The 20,904-nt window shown below is 44.3% G+C and overlaps 2 protein-coding genes and 2 pseudogenes across 2 annotated transcripts; 2 read left to right on the plus strand and 2 right to left on the minus strand.

Moving 5' to 3' along the window:
* Window positions 1-11,701: 11,701 nt before the first annotated feature.
* On the minus strand, window positions 11,702-13,039 carry LOC149096243 (uncharacterized). The gene has a single exon (XM_089281348.1). The coding sequence runs from the start codon at window positions 12,983-12,985 to the stop codon at window positions 11,786-11,788; it is 1,200 nt and encodes a 399-aa protein (XP_089137474.1). The 5' UTR covers window positions 12,986-13,039; the 3' UTR covers window positions 11,702-11,785.
* Window positions 12,964-14,017, plus strand: LOC149096244 (uncharacterized). The gene has a single exon (XM_089281352.1). The coding sequence runs from the start codon at window positions 13,048-13,050 to the stop codon at window positions 14,002-14,004; it is 957 nt and encodes a 318-aa protein (XP_089137478.1). The 5' UTR covers window positions 12,964-13,047; the 3' UTR covers window positions 14,005-14,017.
* A 423-nt stretch (window positions 14,018-14,440) lies between these two features.
* On the minus strand, window positions 14,441-16,273 carry LOC149096245 (uncharacterized; annotated as a pseudogene).
* Window positions 16,274-19,137: 2,864 nt separating this feature from the next.
* LOC149096246 (uncharacterized) lies at window positions 19,138-20,856 on the plus strand (annotated as a pseudogene).
* Window positions 20,857-20,904: the final 48 nt, after the last annotated feature.

A 20,904-nucleotide genomic window follows, 5' to 3' on the forward strand; every position in this document is an offset into this window, starting at 1 on the left:
CCTAGAAGTTGTTCACTCGCAGGATCAATGAAATAAGTAAGTGCGTCACTCGACAAAATGTTGAACGGGTCAGTTCTTCCCTATAAACAGTGATGTATATGTTTTAGTAGCAAACAGTAGATACACTGTATCGACAGTTTTCAAGGCATATGTTTGATAAGGTAAAATTAATTTAAAATTCTTTCTAGAAGTAGTCCGCTCTTACGGTCAAAGGAATAACTTAGCAAGTACGTGGCTATACAAAATGTTGAACGATATCAATTCTCTCCTATTAAAATCGATATTTGTCAGTGATATGTACATACATGCATAACAAGTGTTTTTTGAAATAATTTCAAGAGGCTGTTTCATCTTTGTTATAGCCAAATCAAGCTATCAAATGGTTCTTTCCTTGTTTCTTTTCTCTCTTTGTTTTCACATACTTTAGACAATTTGGATCTTGAATTGAGAATGTCTCATGAATCAAGTGTCTACGGTCATAACTTACCAAAGCAGGCAGTATTTTGCAGTTAGGTACTGTAGTGAGGTCCACAGTGTGCAAACATGTTTGGACCTAGTCTGCAACAAAAAGATGTATCTATTACCAAAAAGCATTTGAAAAACATAATCTATTATTAAAGCGTAAAGGAAGGAATTATTTCATTTTTGCCTGTTCTGGAACTTGTATTCAGTCCAGTGAACAAAGGGATTATTATTTCGTCTGTCAAAGGCAGCAAAATAAAGTTTAAACTGAACGACCGAAATAAACAAAATAAAAATTGCGTGCTAAAGAAAAAGGCATTTAGTATATTTTTGTCCATATGAAAGTTTGTAAATTACTTTCTTTTTTGTTATTTTGAAAAGAGATGTAAAACACATAATTCGTAATCATTTATTAAGAAGTGAACGTGACCATAATAATTTTGACAAAGTTGCTGAGTGATCTGTAGAACAGAACACTGAAATGTCATATTTTTATGATCGTCATTAAAGCTAACCAGGGACACATTAGTGTTTTAAAATTTCCTTCAAGTCCGAGAAAAATTAATACATAACGTATAAGCTTCCTTGAAATAGGCAGCATCTTTTTATGACAACAAAAACGATGAAAACATTAGTAACTTTTCATATCGGAATTCAATGTTATTTGAAAGATAACTTGTGTGCTATATGGAGGAGAATGAAGAGATAACTTGTGTTGAAAATCCCATTGTCAAAGAAAACGAAAAGTACACCTGAAAACACCTTGCTTGTCACGGAATCAGACTTTGAGCGGTAACGAATAACATAAATAAGTGTAAAATAATCATTGAGACATTTGGCGTAATTATCAACTACAACTCCAAGGATTATTTAATTAAAGACAAGGGAAAGTAATTACATCGATGAACAATTTTGGGTGACGAATATATCATATTTACTTATACTGAACGCTTGTTGAAGGTTTACAGTAAACCTGACACTGTATGGCTTTCCTATCAAAAGGCCAAGACTAACATCGAGAAAATTAATAAGTTCTAAAAAGTGTCAATCTTTTGTTCACTAGCTTGTTCGTCGGATTGGCTGTTTCGACAATAATCCGACTTTTCACAATCTTTTAGTACGGGTAACCCGCTTTAGACTGGCCCTTTACGAAAAAAATAAAATGCTTTTTTTAGCACATAAGGTATTTTCGAGCCTTGAATTGTCAAATCCAACTACCGTCGAAGCGCGTGTCTTGACATCTTGACCGTACAGTGGCGTGTAATTGAAGATGAAATAAATAAAATTTCGCGCATTTGAGTAGTTTCCAGTTTTGAAATTGTTTTAAACTGATATTTCTTAAACTATTTATAAATTCATGATTTAAAAAACGTTGCAACCATTTCAAGTTTTATTAAGCATACATTCAGCACTTCTTAGATAGCTACCTGTTCCAGAAGGTCTCCTTTTTAAAATCTTCTCGAGAGAGGGAATTTACTTTACCATGTGGCACAAACATATTTTAGTTTGACAGGTTTTCTATTATTTCCTCGAGGATGGATACCTTGAATGCTCTGTTTGATATTTGACTTATTGCACGCTTTTGAAGAATACAGTGTCAAAATGGAATTCAACCTACTGTGTAATCAACAACACATTGTTCAGGTGCCCTTAACAAGATGTCAAGAAAGCGCTGGCTCGCTTATAATTAATGTGAAATTCAAAACAGTCATCTGAACTCAGCCTGCCTGAGAGGAAGGAAGAACTCAGATTTACTGGCAGAGAGAAAATTTTTACATCACCCGTTGCCAAAATAGTAACTATACTAGCCAGTGAAATACAACTTTTACTCTTTTGCCACAAAGACACGAAAGATTGGTCCAAAGGGAGAGTAAAATCAAGAGCGAGTATAACTCTATATAAACGGATTTCCTTAAATTAGTGTAGCTGAGAAATACTTGTGTTTTTTTGTTAGATATATGAAACTTTCATTTTCAGTTACCATTATTCATCTTATTAGCCGTGTTCGCATTACATGTTTGCGTAAAGTGTACTTCCTTTTGTATAGAAAGAAGTATCTGCTTTTGTCCTGCCAAAGATTCCTAATTTTAGTGTAAGGCTCTCAGTTAGTAGACACTCACTTCAAAAAGCACTTAGAGTCACTGAGTTTAGTTCACCGTGAATTTACTTGACTGAGTTAGCGTTGCATCGTTACGCGCCAAGGAAATCTAGGTACCTTGGAAGAGTTTAAGAACAAGATATCATGAAAGGCGCAAGGGCTCAGTCTTTCCCTCGGATGCTTAATTGAGTACGTCTTGCTTTGTTTCCTTTCCCTAAGGTCTTGGTAATTTCTTGGTGACAAAAAGAAATTGTTAGCAAAGATACACAAGTATCAATGAAAGCCAAAATCTAGTGCTGAATTGAAATTCAGTTTCATTCTTCCCTCGGACAGTAGTGGAGTGTGAATTCCGATAGGGGACAGTACTTAACAGGAGCTACCTCACGGCTTGCGCATCTTGAAAAGCCTAGCCTAAATTTTTTTTAAGTTTGTCGTTTCCAATCCGTGTTATATCTCTCCATCCTTGATAATCCTTGTTCCTTTATGGTTTATTAATATCTCTTAAGTGTTTTTCTATGTTAGTAAACTATTATTTTCAGGTTTACTTAAGTTTAAAGTTAGTTTTTTATGTGGCCAAAACAACTCAAAACACCTTGACTGAGCTCCTTTAAGTCATCCAAACCGTCACCGTTGAGGTCTTGACGTGAAACGAAACTGTCTACTTTCTACATTACAGCATATCGTACATTCCTGCTTATGATGTGGCCAAATAGTCCAGTTTGGCTGACATTCTTGGTGTGTAGCTTATGTTCGTCCTCTTCAGGTAAGTGCATGAAATATCATAGATTGGTCATTTATGTTCAGGTACAATATTATGTTAGGAAATTGGAATATGATGTGAGAATTCGAAAAGTTCAAGAAACGGCGTCGTTTCGTCAGGGAGTGGGGTGGTTTGACTAATAAAGAGTGTATGGGGTTCTAAAGTGAAAATTAACTTGCTTGAACAACTCCATCATATCTTATCAAGGGAGGGGTGTTTAACCTACTTAAATTGCCTTCGAATATCCTACAAACAGTCACGAAACAGATGGTTAAGGGGAATAAGATTTGTCGAGCAGAAAACAGTTGAAATTGAATTCATATATGTAGCAAGAAAAGAATCAATTTAACAAGGCTACACCTTCAAGAAGCGTTTTGTAAGATCAAGCTGAACTACTTTGGACCCTGTGTGATGAATTTATGCCTTTTACTAAAGATTTAAAGTTGGAGGTTGGAATGTGCTCGGGCTGGGTCAGTCTGTTTCGTATAGATTTTCTTGAACTAGGTCAGGACTCACCACAACCAGGGCTAAAAGCAGGTACCGGTCAACCGTCAGGGTAACATCGCTAATCTGTTAACAAGGGCATCAGCGATATTCGTTATCCTTAGAGAAAGTCTAGATGGTGCAACATGCAAGTTTTGTAGCGTGCGACTTACAATGTGCAAAAATCTTATCGTACGTAATTTTAACTTTAAAGATTGTTTTAGGCAGGGATTCTCCAGGGGTCTTTGAACATGTTTCGTAAAGGCCAAAGTCAACGATTCTACCATCTAAAACATCCCCGCGGAAACTTAAGATAATCATCGGTACATGCAAGTATGTAAAACTAATCAGTTTCTACCGGAACTGATCATAAATGTGACCCATCCGATTAAATTCCTTAGATTGGAATGATTTTACTTGACTTCAGGAGGTGGTAAAAGGACTGGCTGCTTTTCATATGTTAATTTAACAGTCGATTTTAGGTTTTATCATCGAGCTGTTAAGAATGCACGTGGGAAGACAGCATGGAGGGCATTGAGAAAGCCCAAAAGTTACTCGAGGTGCGGTCGAGAGCTGTAGCTTTGAAGACATCACGATAATCGATCATGTCATTTCCCTGGTCAAGTCTTTCTCAAACACAAATTGGAAACGGCCGGTGTTGGTGCGTTTTCAAATTTCTCCGGCGTAGTGTGGACAGAAACATTTGATGCGTTTTTAAAGTGAAAACGCCATTTTCAAATTTAATCCGACGTACTGTAGACGTGGCCTTAACGACAAACGTGTTTTCTCTCCTGCCCAGTTGCTGCACGCTCATGTTTTATGCAAGACTGGAGCAATAGCTTTAACAAAAAGGGAGAAATGAGGTGTGAAAGGTCTGACGGATATTACTACGTGGTCGGCTTTGAACGGGATGGCACGGACAACTTAAACGGAATAAAGAAAGCAAAATGCTGTGCGCGAGATCAAGCTTTCTGGAACACGCCTAACCAATGCCAGATGCTGACTGGGCCGCAAAAATGGATGGGTGAGAAACATACTGTTTTCTCTTTTCGCACTTTAGATCCACCGCAAAGTTTATCTTGCCCTTTGTAGGTGATTCGCTAAAAAGAGGGTCAATTATACTGTGGTGGTTTGACAACTTAAGTCAGTTTTGAGTGCCGTTTGGCGGGTACATTCACATTTATCTGGCGGTTCACGGTTAAGAAATTATCGCGCAGTTGGAGGAAATCATAAATTTGGCCCGCGGTTTTCGGTACGTTTTTGCGTGTTTTTGTGGCGGTCATTCAAACAGAGTTACTGAGCTCAGAAGACTGAGCGGTAACTTTGTCTTGTTTGAAGCTTCTCCTTTAACAAAGATTGACTTTAGGGCTAGAGTAAGTCTTGTGGTGTTTGTGCAGAGAAATACGATTATTGAGCTAAAGATCATTTATGATGACGCGCGTTTTCGGTTTTTAGGAGAGAATAAAAGCGGTCTGCGATTTCGAAGATACAAAATTTGGCGGTTTGCGGAAGGTAATAGACCTTCTAAAAAAATAAAACATCACAAAACAAAAAAATACCTACATTATGAAGCCAAGATGAAAAAATTGCCTTGCGATCACGTGATAAAAGGTAGCGTTCTTTTAATAAAAAATGGATTTTTTTTTACAAGACGGACCTCTTCAACAGTCTGTGTAATTCCTGGCGAGACCAACAGATCAAAATTGATGTTTGGAAATAAATGAATCGGTGATCTGATTTAGGTGATTCCACTAAATTTCTTTTTGTATCCTTGCTGCGTTCGATTTTCGCGTCATCAGCGCGCGCCCGACCGCGCGAACATAAACAACATTATTTCTTTCAAGATAAGCTCGACAGCGAAATATATATTTTTCAGAAATTATTATTAAATCCTGATAGCTAGGGTAACCTTAGGGGGTTAAAGAGTTACTAAAACGGTCATAAATATTGCCCAAAAATAGCGCAGTGATACCCATTTTTATTGCACTTTTACAATACGGCGGTTTTCAATTGAGAGTCGAAAGTAATCAGGCAATTGCTTTGGTTTTGGTTTTGGTTTTGGTTTGAGATTGGCTGAGCGGTCTGATTGGTAGGTAATTGGCTTGGTTCCAGTTTTAGTACATTCAATCGAGAGTACTCCATGCCAAACATAATTACCTGCAAGCCAAGTTATTTTTTTTTATAAATGCCCCTTCTTTTTAAATTGCATTCCCCCATTGCATTGAAGTCTTCAATTAACTTTATTTTATTACTCTTGCTGCTCTGTTTTCGCCGTCCTATTGCCAGGCTTTTGTTGTTTTTGTTGTTGTTGTGTTTTGTATTTGTTATAGCAATCTTTGTTAACATTATTGATTATCATTGAAATATGTGACTATGCTGACGATGATACTGATAATGATGACGGTGACGATGATAATGATGATGATGGTGATGAGGAGGAGGAGGATGATAATTAATAGATATTTCACGAGCGCGAGCGTTGGAAATGAGATGGTAGGTAGCCTCAGCATCTCAGCATGGCATCTAACTCCCCTAAACGTTGACGAATTTAGATCTCTGCTCAAATGTTAGGACAGCGGCAGTTGTTAATCCTCTGATTAGCGTACTAACTTTAGAGTGTCTGTTCTAGTACGAAAAAAAAAAAAAAAGCCAGCAAATCGCATACGGTCGAACCTCCCGTAAGCGACGACCCAAAATGTCAAGGAAGTGGTCGCTTACGATACCTTAGACTATATTGGGTCAAAATTTTGCCTCTGTCGCAGATGGTAGCAATATAGACTTGCCCAATGTTTTAAATGTTTTATTTGTATAAGAAGTCAATCCCGAGAAACACACATATATAGTGGGGGTTCTGGCACAGCAGTCACGCACCCAGTGCAAGCGTAACACAACACCTCATCTGAAGATTCGGTGTTGTGTTACGCTTGCACTGGGTGCGTTCGCTTGTGACCAGAACCCCCACTATATATGTGTGTGCTGTGCCAGAGCTGCGTGTGTGTGTGTGCTGTGCCAGAAATGTGTGCTGTGCCAGAAATGTGTGCTGTGCCAGAAATGTGTGCTGTGCCAGAAATGTGTGCTGTGCCAGAAATGCGTGTGTGAGTGCTGTGCCACAACTGTGTGTGTAACGCAACAGCACAGCAGTAAAATTAGGCAAAATAGCGAGTCCAGCGAAGCTGCAAAGTCTGTAATCAATATGCGCGGATGTGCCCTTCACTAGTATATACAAAATTGTGCCAGAAAAGTTTTCCTATTGTAGAAGTGCATGCTCAGTGTATACGCCGTCATGGCTGCCGCAAGATACTCGTCAGATGTTCTGCAAATGTTCTACGGCGCAATATCGAGGGAGGAACAAACAAACCTTCCCGAACCGTTACAACCAGATTTTACAGCATTATACGACGGGTTCCAAATATCCCAAAACGATTTCCAAGAATGGCTCCGTGTGTGGAGAATGGCTCTATCCGAAAGGAACCCAAACAATAAAGATCTTTTGAAGTTCGCAAGAGAAAACAAAGAAAAGATCACCGATTTGGTTGGACAAGAAACCCAAAGGTTAAACAGCGTTAAAGTAAGTTTCGGGTTACAAGTAAAGTTCTCAATAGAAAGAAACGATGAAACGCAATACATGGAGCACTATTTCAAAGACGATGAACCGCACGTTTTCAAAAGGAATGATGAGGACCTGATAAAACAAAAATTGGATGAATTTATTGAAAACGCAAAAGGAGAAATAGAACACTGGTCCGAGATGGGATCAGGATGGGCGGTTGAAAGGATACAGATCGCGTACGTGAATGTTGCGCGCTATCAGCCACTTCGCGGAGGGACCTATTTGCCTCTTCCTGCCAAACTGGCGATAAAGAAGGCAATAGTCAACGTGAAAAACATGGATAACGAATGTTTGAAGTGGGCACTCAGAGTCGCATTATTCCCTCCAAAAGATGGAAAGAACCCGCAAAGACCAAGCAAATATCCGGTCAATGACGGTATCAACTACGTAGGCATTGATTTCCCCACACCGTAAAACAGATAGAAAAGCTCGAGGCACAAAACCCGAAACTCGCAATTAACGTATTTGGCTGGGAAAACGATTGTGTGATCGTGCACCAGATAAGCAAAAAACAAGCGAATGCGCCGAGGATAAACTTGATGTTAATCGAGTCAGGAGAAATCCAGCACTACTGTTACGTAAAAAGAGAAAGCGCTTTGCTTTTCGATCAGACCAAGCACAGAGACGCAAAGCACTTTTGCATGCTGTGCTTAACCGGTTTCTCAAGAGCAGACTTGCTCGTGAGTCACAAAAAATATTGCAACGGTGTGAACGGCAGGCCGACAAGGATCGTGATGCCGGAAGAGGGGGAAAACATACTTTCCTTCCAAAACTTCAAAAAACAGATGAAGATGCCTTTCATTGTTTACGCGGACTTCGAGGCTCTTGTAAGAAAGATTCAGAGCTGTGAGCGTGAGAGAATGGAAACAAGGTACACAGAGAAGACCGAAAGGCACGAGGCATGCGGTTACTCTTACCTTGTTGTGAGAAGCGATGGTGAAGTGGTTGGTTCGAACACTTACAGGGGCGAAAACGCGGTGGGGGGGTTCTAAAGTGACGTTCTGCAGGAAGAGGAGAAAATAAGAGAGATTTTGGCCACTCCAAAGCCGATTGTTATGACGTGAAAGGACTGGGAAAATTTCAAAAAAGCAACTGATTGCCACATTTGCAACAAAGCTCTGATAAAAGACCAATTCATGGATTTTTTGCCTGTATGGAACGTTGAAGAAGGTGAAGGCGAAAAATTGAGTTATTGGGGCCAAGGACACAAAAAATGTTTCTACATGGCACAGAAAAAGAAGGAGAAATGGGGCGTTCAAAGGCTGAAAAGACTGGAAGACGAAAAATACCAGTTGGAAGCAAAATCACAGGAAAACTGTAAATACTGTGAAAAACCTTTACTTCAAAAAAACTTCAGAGACGCGGTAAAGGACCATTATCACATAACTGGCAGGTTCCGCGGAGCCGCGCACGACGAATGCAACAAGAAGTTGCGAATAAACGCCAAGACGGACCCAATACCAGTCGTATTCCACAACCTGAGGGGCTACGACGCGCACCACTTGATGTAAGCGATGTCGAGGCTGGAGAAAGAGGTCAAACGTGTCGCCAACAACATGGAGAAATACATCACATTTTCGGTCGGAGGTCTGCGTTTCATCGACAGCTTGAACTTTTTGCAAGGAAGCCTTGATTCACTTGTAAGAATGACACCGAAGGAGTCATTGAAAATAACATCAACGATTTCGAAAGGCACAGACCTGCTTTACAAAAAAGGGATCTACCCTTACGAGTACATGGACTCAAGGGAAAGATTCAGCGAGACAAGGCTTCCGGACAAAGAGAAGTTTTACGACAAGCTGAACGACGAGCACATAACAGACGAAGAGTACGCGCACGCGCAGGCTGTCTGGGAGTATTTTGAATGCAAAATGCTGGGCGATTACCACGATCTTTACGTGAGAACGGACGTCGCGCTTCTGGCGGATGTTTTTGAGAACTTCAGAAACCTGTGCCTTGAGCAGTACGGGTTGGATCCGGCGCATTATTACACGTCGCCAGGCCTCTCCTGGGACGCGCTCCTGAAAAAGACGGGGCTCGAGCTTGAGCTCCTCACAGACTACGAAATACATCTCTTCGTGGAAAGGGGAATGCGGGGCGGAATCTCCATGGTGAGCAAGAGGTACGCCAAGGCAAACAACCCGCAAGTACCGGGATACGACCCCAGCAAGCCCAAAAAACACATCATCTATCTCGACGCAAACAATCTCTACGGATGGGCGATGAGTTTGCCTCTCCCGATAAGAGGCTTCAAGTGGAAAAGAGAGTTACCCACAGAGGAGGAGATTCTTAGTATGAAAGAAAACGCGAAGAAGGGGTGCATTCTCGAGGTCGATCTCGAATACCCGCAAGAACTTCACGAGGAGCACAACAGCTATCCCCTGGCGCCGGAGAAAAAGGCCGTAAAAAAGGAGTGGATGTCGGACTACCAAAAGGGGTTGATGAAAGACCTGGATCTGAAACCCCCGGAAAGCAAGAAGCTGCTGCTAACGCTTCGTGACAAGAAGAACTACGTTGTGCATTACAGGGACTTGCAGTTTAATCTGAAGCAGGGCATGAAACTTAAAAGTGTGCACAGGGTGCTGGAGTTCGAACAAGAACGCTGGATGGAGCCGTACATCCCGATGAACACAGAGTTTAGTAAGAAAGCGAAGAGCGACTTCGAAAAGAACTTTTACAAGCTCATGAACAACTCGGTTTTCGGCAGAACCATGGAAAACCTGCGAAACCGCGTTGACATAAGAATAGTGCGCAGCAACGAGACGGAAAAAATAAGGAAATTGATCGCCAGCCCTTTGTACTCAAGGCATGTTTTATTTTCAAACGACATGGCGGGGATAGACATGCGAAAAAGCAAGCTGCTTCTCAACAAGCCGGTCTACACGGGGATGACGATCCTCGACAACAGCGAAATCCTGATGTATGACTTCTTTTACAACGAGCTTAAAAAGCAGTATGGCTCGAAGTGCGAGCTCTTGTACAGGGACACCGACAGCCTTCTGATTCTAATCGAAACAGAAGACGTCTACGAAGACATGAAAAACAACATGGACCTTTACGACACGAGCGACTACCCGAAGGAGCATCCTCTCCACTCAACAAGAACAAAAAGGTCTTGGGCAAAATGAAAGACGAATGTGCAGGGACCCCCCCCCCCCCCCCCGCCCCCATCGCAGAGTACGTGGGTCTGACACCGAAAATGTACTCCATCCTGAAGATGGACGAAAAAAATATCAAAAAAGCGAAGGGTGTGAAAAAGAATGTTGTCAAGAAACAAATAACGCATGAACAGTAATGGCAGCAATGGCATTGAATGAATACTCTTCGAAGCGAGGGACACGGGATCTACGGCATCCATCTTAACAAAATTTCGCTTCGCCATTTGATTCAAAACGATGGATAGGTGACGATGGTATCCATACAAAAGCTTACGGGTACATCGGCATGGATATATTGTCAACATTAACGGATGATGAACTTAGAGTGTTGGAAGCCGAAGTTTCAAAGTTGCTCTGGGGATAGCTGCGTGTTCGGAGGGACAACCAGCAGCTCTTCACGCAGGAAGCCGCGCTTGGGCCCGTCGCGCATATAGTAGAGAACGGGCTGATCCGATTTGGAAAAAGATCTTTCAATGCTGTAAACTTTCAAAGACCAGATTGGATCCGTGGCCCTTTTCACACCCCCTTCAAGCTCGCCGGGCTGGTAGAGATAACGAACTTGGACAAGAGGGGGGAGGATTTTTTCGCGTTTACCGACAGGCCGTGAATAAGGTGTCGACGGCCTTGCATAAACAGATTTTTCTTTGATGGCGACGGCGGGTTTCTTGCCGATAAGGCTTGTGACCTCGTTGTTCAAAGCCAAGACAACTTTAGGAAGTCTTTTCACCCAGGCGGTGGACCGCTTGCCCTCAGGGAGAAGCATTTCCACGGCGTACTGGTGACTGAACAAGCGCTCGGCGAGGGTGCGGTTGAAACGTTCAACAATGGCCTGGTCGCGGTGAACGTCAACGCGCCCGCGCCGGATAAAGGTTTTGTGCTTGTCCATCTCTTGTGTGACAGCGCCCATGAACTCGTGCCCGGGGTCAACCTGCAGCATTTCAGGCCATTCGAGAGGCGAGCGCTTGTAAATCTTCTGAAAGGCCTGGGCGACCTCATCAGAATTCTTCGAAGTCAGGGGTTCGGCCTCTTTGTAGCGGCTGGCCAGTCGACAACGGTCAGCGGGTATTTGAAAACTTTGCGGCCGCGAGGGAGCTTGTCGTGCGGCAGAAAAAGAAGGTCCGCCTGATGGACCTTGTTGGGCGTGGGAACGTCGAATTTCGGCCGAGGAATTCGCTTCGGCGCGGGGAGGAATATCTGCCAGAGCGCTTGCCTGATCAGCCACTTTTTTGCGGCTTCTTCAGGTACCTTGGCGGCTTCGGCCAATTTTTTGATCGCGGCGATTCCTTTCCAGTAGCCCCCGGGGCCGTAGTAAAATTTCGCGAGTTTGGCGTCCATATAAGTAAGGCGTAAAAAAGTTTAAAGGAACCGGAAGGCCGCGTAGCCCAGAGCGAGCGCCCCGGCGCCCACGAACGCGAGTTCACCCTTTTTCTGCTGCTCGCTTGCTCCCACATGTCCTTGCCTTCGATGCCGTCGCTGTAAAGCTTGTTGGGCGCGCCGTTGACCGTGACGCTGACTTTCGTCAGATCGGGGAAGACGAATTTTTCTGAATCTCTGGCGCCCGCGGTATACGGCTCTACAAACAGGAGGAGGAGGGCTTTTAGCGACCTTCTCGGGGTGTTGACTTTGATGTTGATCCTCGTGTCAGTGTCTTTTTTTAAGTCCACCTCTTTGTCATGTAGCACGTTGTTGAAACTGAACTCTTTGCCGCTGGAGTAAACGCTCCGCGCCTCGTCTGCCAGAGTCTTGCTGCAGATCATTTTGTACTCGAGCTGGATGTTTTTCAGCTTGTATTTCAGCTGGGTTGTGTCGGAGCCTTTGACCACGTGTATAGCTTGGGCAAGTTTTACGTCGAACGTGAGGTCGTTGGAAAGGACCTGGGGGTAGAAAACGCCGTGGTCGGTTAAGATCTGATGGTCAAGCCTGATCCGGTACTTTTTTCCGTATACATCGTTCAGCTTGTGTTCAACGGCGGCTTGCGAGTCATTTTTCTTGTCTCCCGCGTCTGAGCGGATCTTGCACAGATCCTCGCTCTGAATTCCTTCGAGAATCCTGTTGTCTCGCTCTTCCTGCGAAAGGAAAAGGTCTTCGAACGTTTTGTAGATGTCATACCCAACCGTGTCTTGCAGGATAGTGCCTGCAAACTTCACGACCAGCCTGTCAACGAGCGCCCGCGTGACGTTCTGGACGAGGAAGTTGTTGGCTTCCCCCCCAGAAATGTCGATGTCAAAGACAAGCGCTAGCGAGCCCGGCACCAGAACCTCGTTCTCGTTCAGCTTGGGCACGGAAACGTACAGCGTACTGCCGGGGTTGGCTTCGGAAGGGGAAAAGGTGATTCGATTGACCGAGCGCTCGGCCTTCATGGCGTGTACGGTCTTTTCGCTGTACGTTGCGCGAAGGTTCTCTGGAACTGACATTGTTAATAAAACACAGGCGATTATTTCTAATTTGAAAAATAACTTGCTTGAAATATATCGCTATGGCGGAAGGCGGTGGCGAATTTGGTTACAAAGACCCGGAACTCGACAATCGGCTTGACCACGACTCTGATGATGATGGCGAACAAGAGGTTGGCACAACCCATCCTTTTCAGCCAGGCGCGGCGTCCACTCCATACCAACCTGGCGACCCCTACCACGGGGGCGAACAAACGGAAATGCGTACAATGCAGCACGAGCAGTCCGGCCTGCCCGACACTTCTTATGAAGAAACCCCTTTGTTAGGCGCGGAAGGTGAACAGCAAAGATCATGGGACAGTTTAACGAGAACTTTCCCGCATGCAAGCGCAATAAATCTAGAAACTGAATACAACAAGGCCTCCGGCCGACTGCAAGTCAAAATGAAGGGCTTCGGCAAAAAACTTTATGACCTCTTCACCACAGAAAAGAGGACAGGCAGGCAACAGCTAAACCCAAAACTTTCAAAAGAGATCAAAGACTCTCTTGGCCCGATGGCACAGGAAGTTATTGATAAAGAAAATGAGACCATAAGAACCGTCCGACAAAATTTGATAGACGCTGAAAAGCAATTAAAAGAGGCGGAAACACTCGCCGCGGAAAGGGAAAAAGCCTCACAAGAGTTACAGGAGCTTAGGCAAAGAATAGAGAGAACGCAAGCAAAGATTGATGCAATTCACGATGAGCATGGGTGCAATGTTGAAAGTGAAGCAGAACTGCGCAGACAGAGGCAACTGCAAAAGAATTTACAAACAGATTTTGAAAAAGCAAAAAAAGAGGTGGCCGCGCTTGAAACACAAGCAAAAAACAAAGAAGAAGAACATGCAAAGGTCGACAGACTTAGAGCAAGCCTCGCGGCAAAAGAAAGTGAAAGAAATACCATCGAAGAAAGGCTCAACCAAACAAAACCGTTGGACGACCTGAAAGAGCAGGAAAGCGAGCTGCAGCGCCAAAACGAGGAAGACCAGGCGATCATCTAAGATGAGAATGCCTCGCCCTCCGAAAAAGAAGCCGCAGAAGACAGAGTGGCAGAAAGAAAGGAGGAGATCGCGCGTTTGCAAACTCAGATCGCGGAAAGGGAAAGGGGGCGGCCTCTCTTGGAAAGGGTCAAAGAGATCTTCAAAAACTATGACGTGACATTGACTGCTATTCTTCTAGCCGCCGGGACCACAATCGGAGCTGTCATCGGGGTCCTCACCAGAGGTTTGAAAGCCACCGGCAAAGCTTTGGGAAATGCCCTCAAAGATATTGCCGCGAAACTTGGTTCACTGCTGCCCGGGCTGATTGGCTCGATTGTGAGCTTCCTTTTCAAAGCCGCCGGCCAAGTCGTCGGTTTTCTGGCCGAGCACACCTGGCTGCTCATTCTTGCCGCGGTGGCCTTTTTGTTCGAAAAATATTTTAAGAAGCAGCGTTAACTTACCGCCAAGCCATTAACAGCAAAGCCGACAATCCTACTACACCGACAATGACAGCCGTTTTGTTAATTTCGTGTTGCGGTGTTTTATCCAGAGCCTCGGGCTCTATTTTTTCTGCCGTTTGCTGCGCTTGTTGAGTTTCGGTAGAAGATGGTTTCCTGTGGGGTTCAACCCCACGCCCCGGGTCGAGGGGCTTGCCCCTCCTTGATTCGGCTGTTGCGGCTTTGTGTATCGGGTTGGACGGGTGGCTGTTGAGTGGGTTAATTTTTGACGGGCCGCCTGCCATGAGTTTGAGCTCAGCTTTTTTTGTCTTCCGGTTTACCTCGTTGTTGACCCCCAGTTTCATATCCCGGAGACCGCCTGTTTCAGCTTGTTGTTGTAACCGATTGTGCTTGCGGTGTTGATAATCATTTGCGCGGTCATGAGCCAGGTCATGGGGACTACAGCGAGATTGAGCCTGACCTTCGCTTGGTCTACCGCGAGCTGGTACCTTTGCACACTCGCGGCCAGGTCGGCCTGTGTGATCGCGCTTTCCATCAGCACCAGGAACTCGCTTCGGGCTTCTCTTGCTCGACCGCCCGAACCGAGGATGCTGCTGCGGACGTTGACTTGCGCGCACAGGACACAGTAAACGAAAGCCTCGATTGACTGGTTGATTCGCGCCAAGCCCGCCTGCGTCAAACCATTCGCGGTGTTGGGTGCAAACCAGTCCGATTGGGTATCAGAAGCGGCCCCCGGCTCGATGTAATAGATCAGGTTTCCTTGATTAGCTTTGCCGCCTTCATCGCTGAATTTGTTCCATCCCGGGTATAGGTAGTCAGTTTTCGCCGCACCGCTCGCATAGACGTAAACGCTACCCAGGCCGTGGTTTGCCCCGTGCGTTTAGCGGAAATCGCTCGACGGATCTATACCGAACTCGTTGCATATCCTTTTGTACGAAGCAACGTCATAATGATTATTGTATTGGTTGAAAGGCGGGTCTCCGGGCAAAGCGCTCATGCTCTGAATACCTCCAAGCTGGTACAAAATGCGCCTGACCGTGAAGTACACGTGGAATTTATAGAAAGCTCTTATCTGCGGGGGGAGATCCATCCCGCTGTCAAAGATTTCGCGAGAAACTCCGCCCCCCTGTGTCGCGCAGAAAACCACGAAGTTGAGCTGCTGCGGCCAATATTTCATGTCGGGCCCTCCTAACCAGTGTTTTGATTCGGTTCCAGACGTGTGCCCCAGTTTGGTGTTTTGAAATATTCCTCTGAATTTTGTCGTGAAATATTGGTCAGGCGTGACGTAGATTTGGATTGCGTCGTTGAATAATTTTTTCAAGCTTGGCGCTTTGCCGTCGAAAGGTACCGCAGGGATGGGCAGGGAAACTTTTGAACCAAGCGGCGTCAATTGATAAGGAAAACCACCGCTGTCTCCCAAACCAAGCGCCTCTTTCATTTCCGCGCTCCAATGGCGCCTGTCTGAGCCGAAGACGCTTTGAAACGAGTCTTCGTTTTCTTTGAAAAACACCTCCGCGGTCACGTTATCTTTCTCGTCGACACTTCCCTGCGAAACGAACCGGCTTTTGTCCGCTTTGGGGAAGCGGGTTAAAAAGTTTGTCCATGCCTTTTTCTTCGCCGCCTCCGCTTTTTTTAACGCAGGACCATTCCACAAATTAGCCATCTTATTTGAACACAATTTTATTTGTTAAATATAAAATGGTTGTTCTCACTATTGTCACGCAACAGAACGGGCAGACAATATATTTTGAAGAACCGATACCGAAAGTGCATTTCATGAAACTCATTTCTTGCAGTTTGTACAACAGCTGGGACACTTTGAAAAGGGAAGGTTCGGCCTCCTTGGGAGATAAGAACAAAGATAGAGCTTTGTCAGCTAGTAAAATACTCCCAGGGCATTATAATTTAGAAAGCATGGCAAAAGAAATACAAGGTCTGTTCGCAAAATATAAATATGACCTTGTAACAGAAATAAATCAACCTCTTGGCCAGCTTGTAATCAAACATTTTGGGGGAAAACCGACTGAACTTGATCGCGATTTAGCCGGTTTGTTTAATATTAAGCGAAATTTGGCTTTTATGGCATTCGTGAAAAGGCTTACAGCTCCAACGACATATTTTATTCATTGTAATTTGATCGACACAGAACGGAATCTGTTCAATGGCAAAAAGGTCAAATGTATTAGCCCTGTTTGATGTGAAATGGAAGCCTTATGAAAAGGTAAGCTACCAGGGTTCTCCGCAACAGGTTTTGCGAGACTGCTCTACAGACGAGTTCATAAAGAGCATCACCATTAGCGTCAAAGATGAAAATGGCGAACTCTTTGATTTCAAGGGCTTCCCTCTTCTTTTTGAATTAGAGTTAAATTAAATTTCTATATATATATACAATGTCTTCGGCAAATCTGTTGCCACCAAGCGCGCCGCCTGCCGAGAATGGAAGAAAAATCTATCCAAGCCTTCCCGAAACGACAAATGCCGAGAATTTCCGGCTAACCGAAATAAGCTTGTTGGCTGTTCTTTTGCCTAGCCCCGGCTAGGACTTTTCGCGCCGCTGACAAGGCGGCTGTCCCGTTTTACCTCCGGACGAGGTTTGACATCCCGAGGGACCTCTGACCACCCCCCAGTCACCACTGGGCCGGGGCAGGTTCACCCGGGGTTGTCACCGTGGACGGTCTCACCCCATATCCCTGTCAAGCGCCTGTACGCGCCGTATTAGGAATCAGAGGTGGCCACCCTCACATCCCAAAGCACCATCATTTGCTCGCTGATACATGGTAAAACTACTCAAGCTATATACATTGATCCAGTCGCCTCTCCTTTCACTTGTGGTGTTGCTTCTCTGTCCTTTGCCTAAATTCACAGGTTTTCACACATACGCATGCGCTTTTAGGTGGCGAGATGATGTCATGCTTGAGCTATATTTAGAGGTTGGCTGAATAAATTATATCCCAACAGTACTTCTGAAGGCCAAAATGATTGTGCTATTCCACGCTATTTGCTTTATTTTTACGGAACTTTCTACGCCCGTTTGGCAGAAAGAGGTCAGACATATAACATATCAAGTCGTTGAAGCCATGCAAGAAGCAGAGGAGACTTAAATAGGCTCGATCGAGGCCCTTCTTCAAGGAATAACACATGTTACGAGCGATCGAACGCTGCGATCGAATCTTGCTATTTTCTCGTTTCCTCCTGCTCGCTTCACTTCGGTAGATTCTGTGGTGAAAAAATAACTTACAGCGCGTTGACTGAGCGTATTTTTTCCGTGAATTCTGTTCTGGTTCGTTATTTTCGGCCCAAACAAAAAAATCTTGAGTTGTCCTCCATGTTTTTCTGTACTGCTCGTCCAAGGAGCCTGGGGAATATTTGGTTCCAGTCTTCTGAAAAAATGTCACGCAACTCGCCGATTTCAAAATAAAACTTTGTTTCGGACGAAGGTTTGTCGCCGCCTTTTTCGCTAACGCTCCCTGCCAAAAAGGAACCACTCGTGCCAGTCATAACCGTCCCAGGAGCATACTTTAAAAAAATTCTTGTACTCAGGGCTGGCTTCTACGAGAGGTATTATCGGCTGTCTTAGCGTGGCTTTATGAACAGTTCCCTCCTTTTCGAAACAGGGGAAACAACACTCCTCGAAATAACAGTCCGGATATTCGAAACAAATAACCATCGGCACAATCTGCTCCCTGTATTGACAGAAAGGCAGTTTTAAAATATTCTTCTGTACCTTGTCCCACCCCACTTCCTTTTTTTCCTTTATTTTTATCGCTATGTACTCCTTGAGAATCATCTGACGAAGCTCTGGAGGGAGGCTTTGAATGGCCTCTGAAAGTCCACCGGCAGCCATGACGGCGTATACACTGTGCATGCACTTCTCCAATAGGAAAACTTTTCTGGCACAATTTTGTATATACTAGTGAAGGGCACATCCGCGCATATTGATTACAGACTTTGCAGCTTCGCTGGACTCGCTATTTTGCCTAATTTTACTGCTGTGCTGTTGCGTTACACACACAGTGGTGGCACAGCACTCACAGACGCATTTCTGGCACAGCACACATTTCTGGCACAGCACACACACACACGCAGCTCTGGCACAGCACACACATATATAGTGGGGGTTCTGGTCACAAGCGAACGCACCCAGTGCAAGCGTAACACAACACCGAATCTTCAGATGAGGTGTTGTGTTACGCTTGCACTGGGTGCGTGAGTGCTGTGCCAGAACCCCCACTATATATGTGTGTCGAGAAAAATATGGTACTTCCCATTGAGAAATTTGCGTCTTTTGTACTATTTAGGAATACGATAATGTTACACCACCGTATTGTTCAATTTCCGCTCTATGTTTTGTGAAGTGGTCGCTTACGGGAGGTTTTTTTAAAAACCAAAAGAAAATTTACAACTTTAAACTCTAAAAGTGGTCGCGATCGCTTAAGAGAGGTGGTCGCTTGCAAGAGGTTCCAAATGTAGTGATTTGCCTTGGAAACTTTTGGTATAGACTGAAATGAGGAAAGGTTTCCAGTAGTAAATATTTCCTCATCAAAGCTGGAAACATAAATCCAAAGTTTTGCTCCAGTTGCAATTCTTAGTTTAATTTGATATAAGACGAGTTACAGTTTAAGTACAGAGATCAGTTAATATTTTGCAATGAGAAAGATTTAGATCTTGTGGAGTAACTGTATATATTTAACGGAAGTTAGTGGGCAAACCGTTAGTTCCGTCTGCAGTCGTCATTACATGAATGAAATGACGCAAGAAGAATGACTGATGCCTTTCTTTTTTCTAGAAATCCCCCAACTCGCAACACTAGACCAACTGAAACAGCGTGTTATGGATACCACCATGAATTACATCGGAACGCTGGCTAGCTATATGGGGTATGCATGGTCAAGTGGGTGCTGGGCTAAAAGGGTTGGTGAAGATTTTCGCAAGAAAGGCGACACCTGGGAGTCGACATACAGAGAAGATCGCTGCGAGCTTAAAGGTGGACCCAAGAAGGACGTTCGCTTGAAGATCACCTACGAAAACTTTGCCTTCACAATGAAAGATGTGAAATTTGGAAAGTCAATCAAGCCCCCTATTACCTTGGATCAGGAAAAACAGCTCATGAATTCCCCCGACAGAAGCTACAGCAAGGTCGCCACAAACAGAAAGAGTAACCCAGGTTATTCATCTGAAGTGCACGTTGATATTCGAGTTGCAAACACCCTAAAAAAACGCCCAGCGAAGCAGTTGGGATTCCTATTTCGGAATGAAGGCTGGCATGGAATACGAGCCACCAACTGCGACAGGCGGGGTGGGGTTTTCCGCGAAAACAAGTTTTAGCTACGGATGGGGTGGGGATGAAGAAGAGACCACTGTCACTAACGACTGGCACATTTTAAAGATTGTTGAAAAGAAAGCACTTCCACCGAAAACCTTTGCTAAATGGCATGCATTCAAAAAGCCCCAGACAGTGACCATTCCCTACACAGCTACCATCGTTCCTACATTCTCTGTTAAACTGGAAGGCTACATGAAATGGGGAGGAGGTTACCATGGAGCTACAACCAATTTCCATCAGGATCATGGCGGCTCTGGTGATCGTAAGGAGGTAGAGCACAGCTTTGGAAGTGCCCACAAACCATTTTACGAAGACCTGAAAGACCAGGTGGAGCAGAACATGCACCCTTGGCAATGGCATGTTATGAAGCAAAGATACCCATACGCATAATTGTACATCGATCAGCTGACAAATAAAGATTTCTATGCATTTACTATGGAGGGCCAGTTTGAGGACACCACAGAAAATGAAACAAAGTCATATTGGTATCCATCACGACCCATCGAGGAAATGGAAGAGGAAGAAGAAATGACAAATTTGACTTCACAAGCCGACCAAGCGGAAAAGTTCTCAGGGTTTGCACGCATATTTCCTCCGACACCCAAGGTCAAGATTATCGACAACAGCAAGGAGCTGGAAATTCCTCCTGTCAAGAACTTTGACGACCAAGACGAAGCAAAACCTGAGCCTACGGTGTTTCCTCGTATCCATCCCACGGCACCCAAGGTTAAACCCATTGATAACAGTAAAGAGATGAAGCTACTTCCTATTGAAGAAAAGGACGAGTAAGACTGGGACTGAGTTAAAAGCAAGCTGTTTGAGTGTTTGCTAGAATGTAGAGTGTACTCACTCTCAATGTAAGCCGATTAAAGGAAGAATTATGCACTCACTTACGCCAGCTTTATTGATTAACTTACTATGCGCCTTTTTGCTTTATTCAGGGTGAACCAGGGATGGTATGGAGGCTAGAGCACTCACCTCTCACCAGTATAGCCCGGGCTCGATTCTGGCCCGGTCCCATATGTAAGTTGAGTTTGTTGTTGGATCTTGACTTGCTCGAAGGGTTTTCTTGGAGTCTCCAGTTTTCCTCCCTCGTGTAAATCCAAGATGTCCAAATTTCAATTTGAAAAGGATAAAGGA

The sequence above is a fragment of the Orbicella faveolata genome, unplaced genomic scaffold, assembly GCF_042242905.1.
Source record: "Orbicella faveolata isolate gen_17 unplaced genomic scaffold, um_ofav_v1 contig_48, whole genome shotgun sequence".
Taxonomy (NCBI): Eukaryota; Metazoa; Cnidaria; class Anthozoa; order Scleractinia; family Merulinidae; genus Orbicella; species Orbicella faveolata.

What these genes read in the sequence shown, in the direction of transcription:
- LOC149096244 (XM_089281352.1), top strand. Translation starts at nt 13,048, where the DNA reads ATGGCGGAAGGCGGTGGCGAATTTGGTTACAAAGACCCGGAACTCGAC.
- LOC149096243 (XM_089281348.1), bottom strand. Translation starts at nt 12,985, where the DNA reads ATGTCAGTTCCAGAGAACCTTCGCGCAACGTACAGCGAAAAGACCGTA.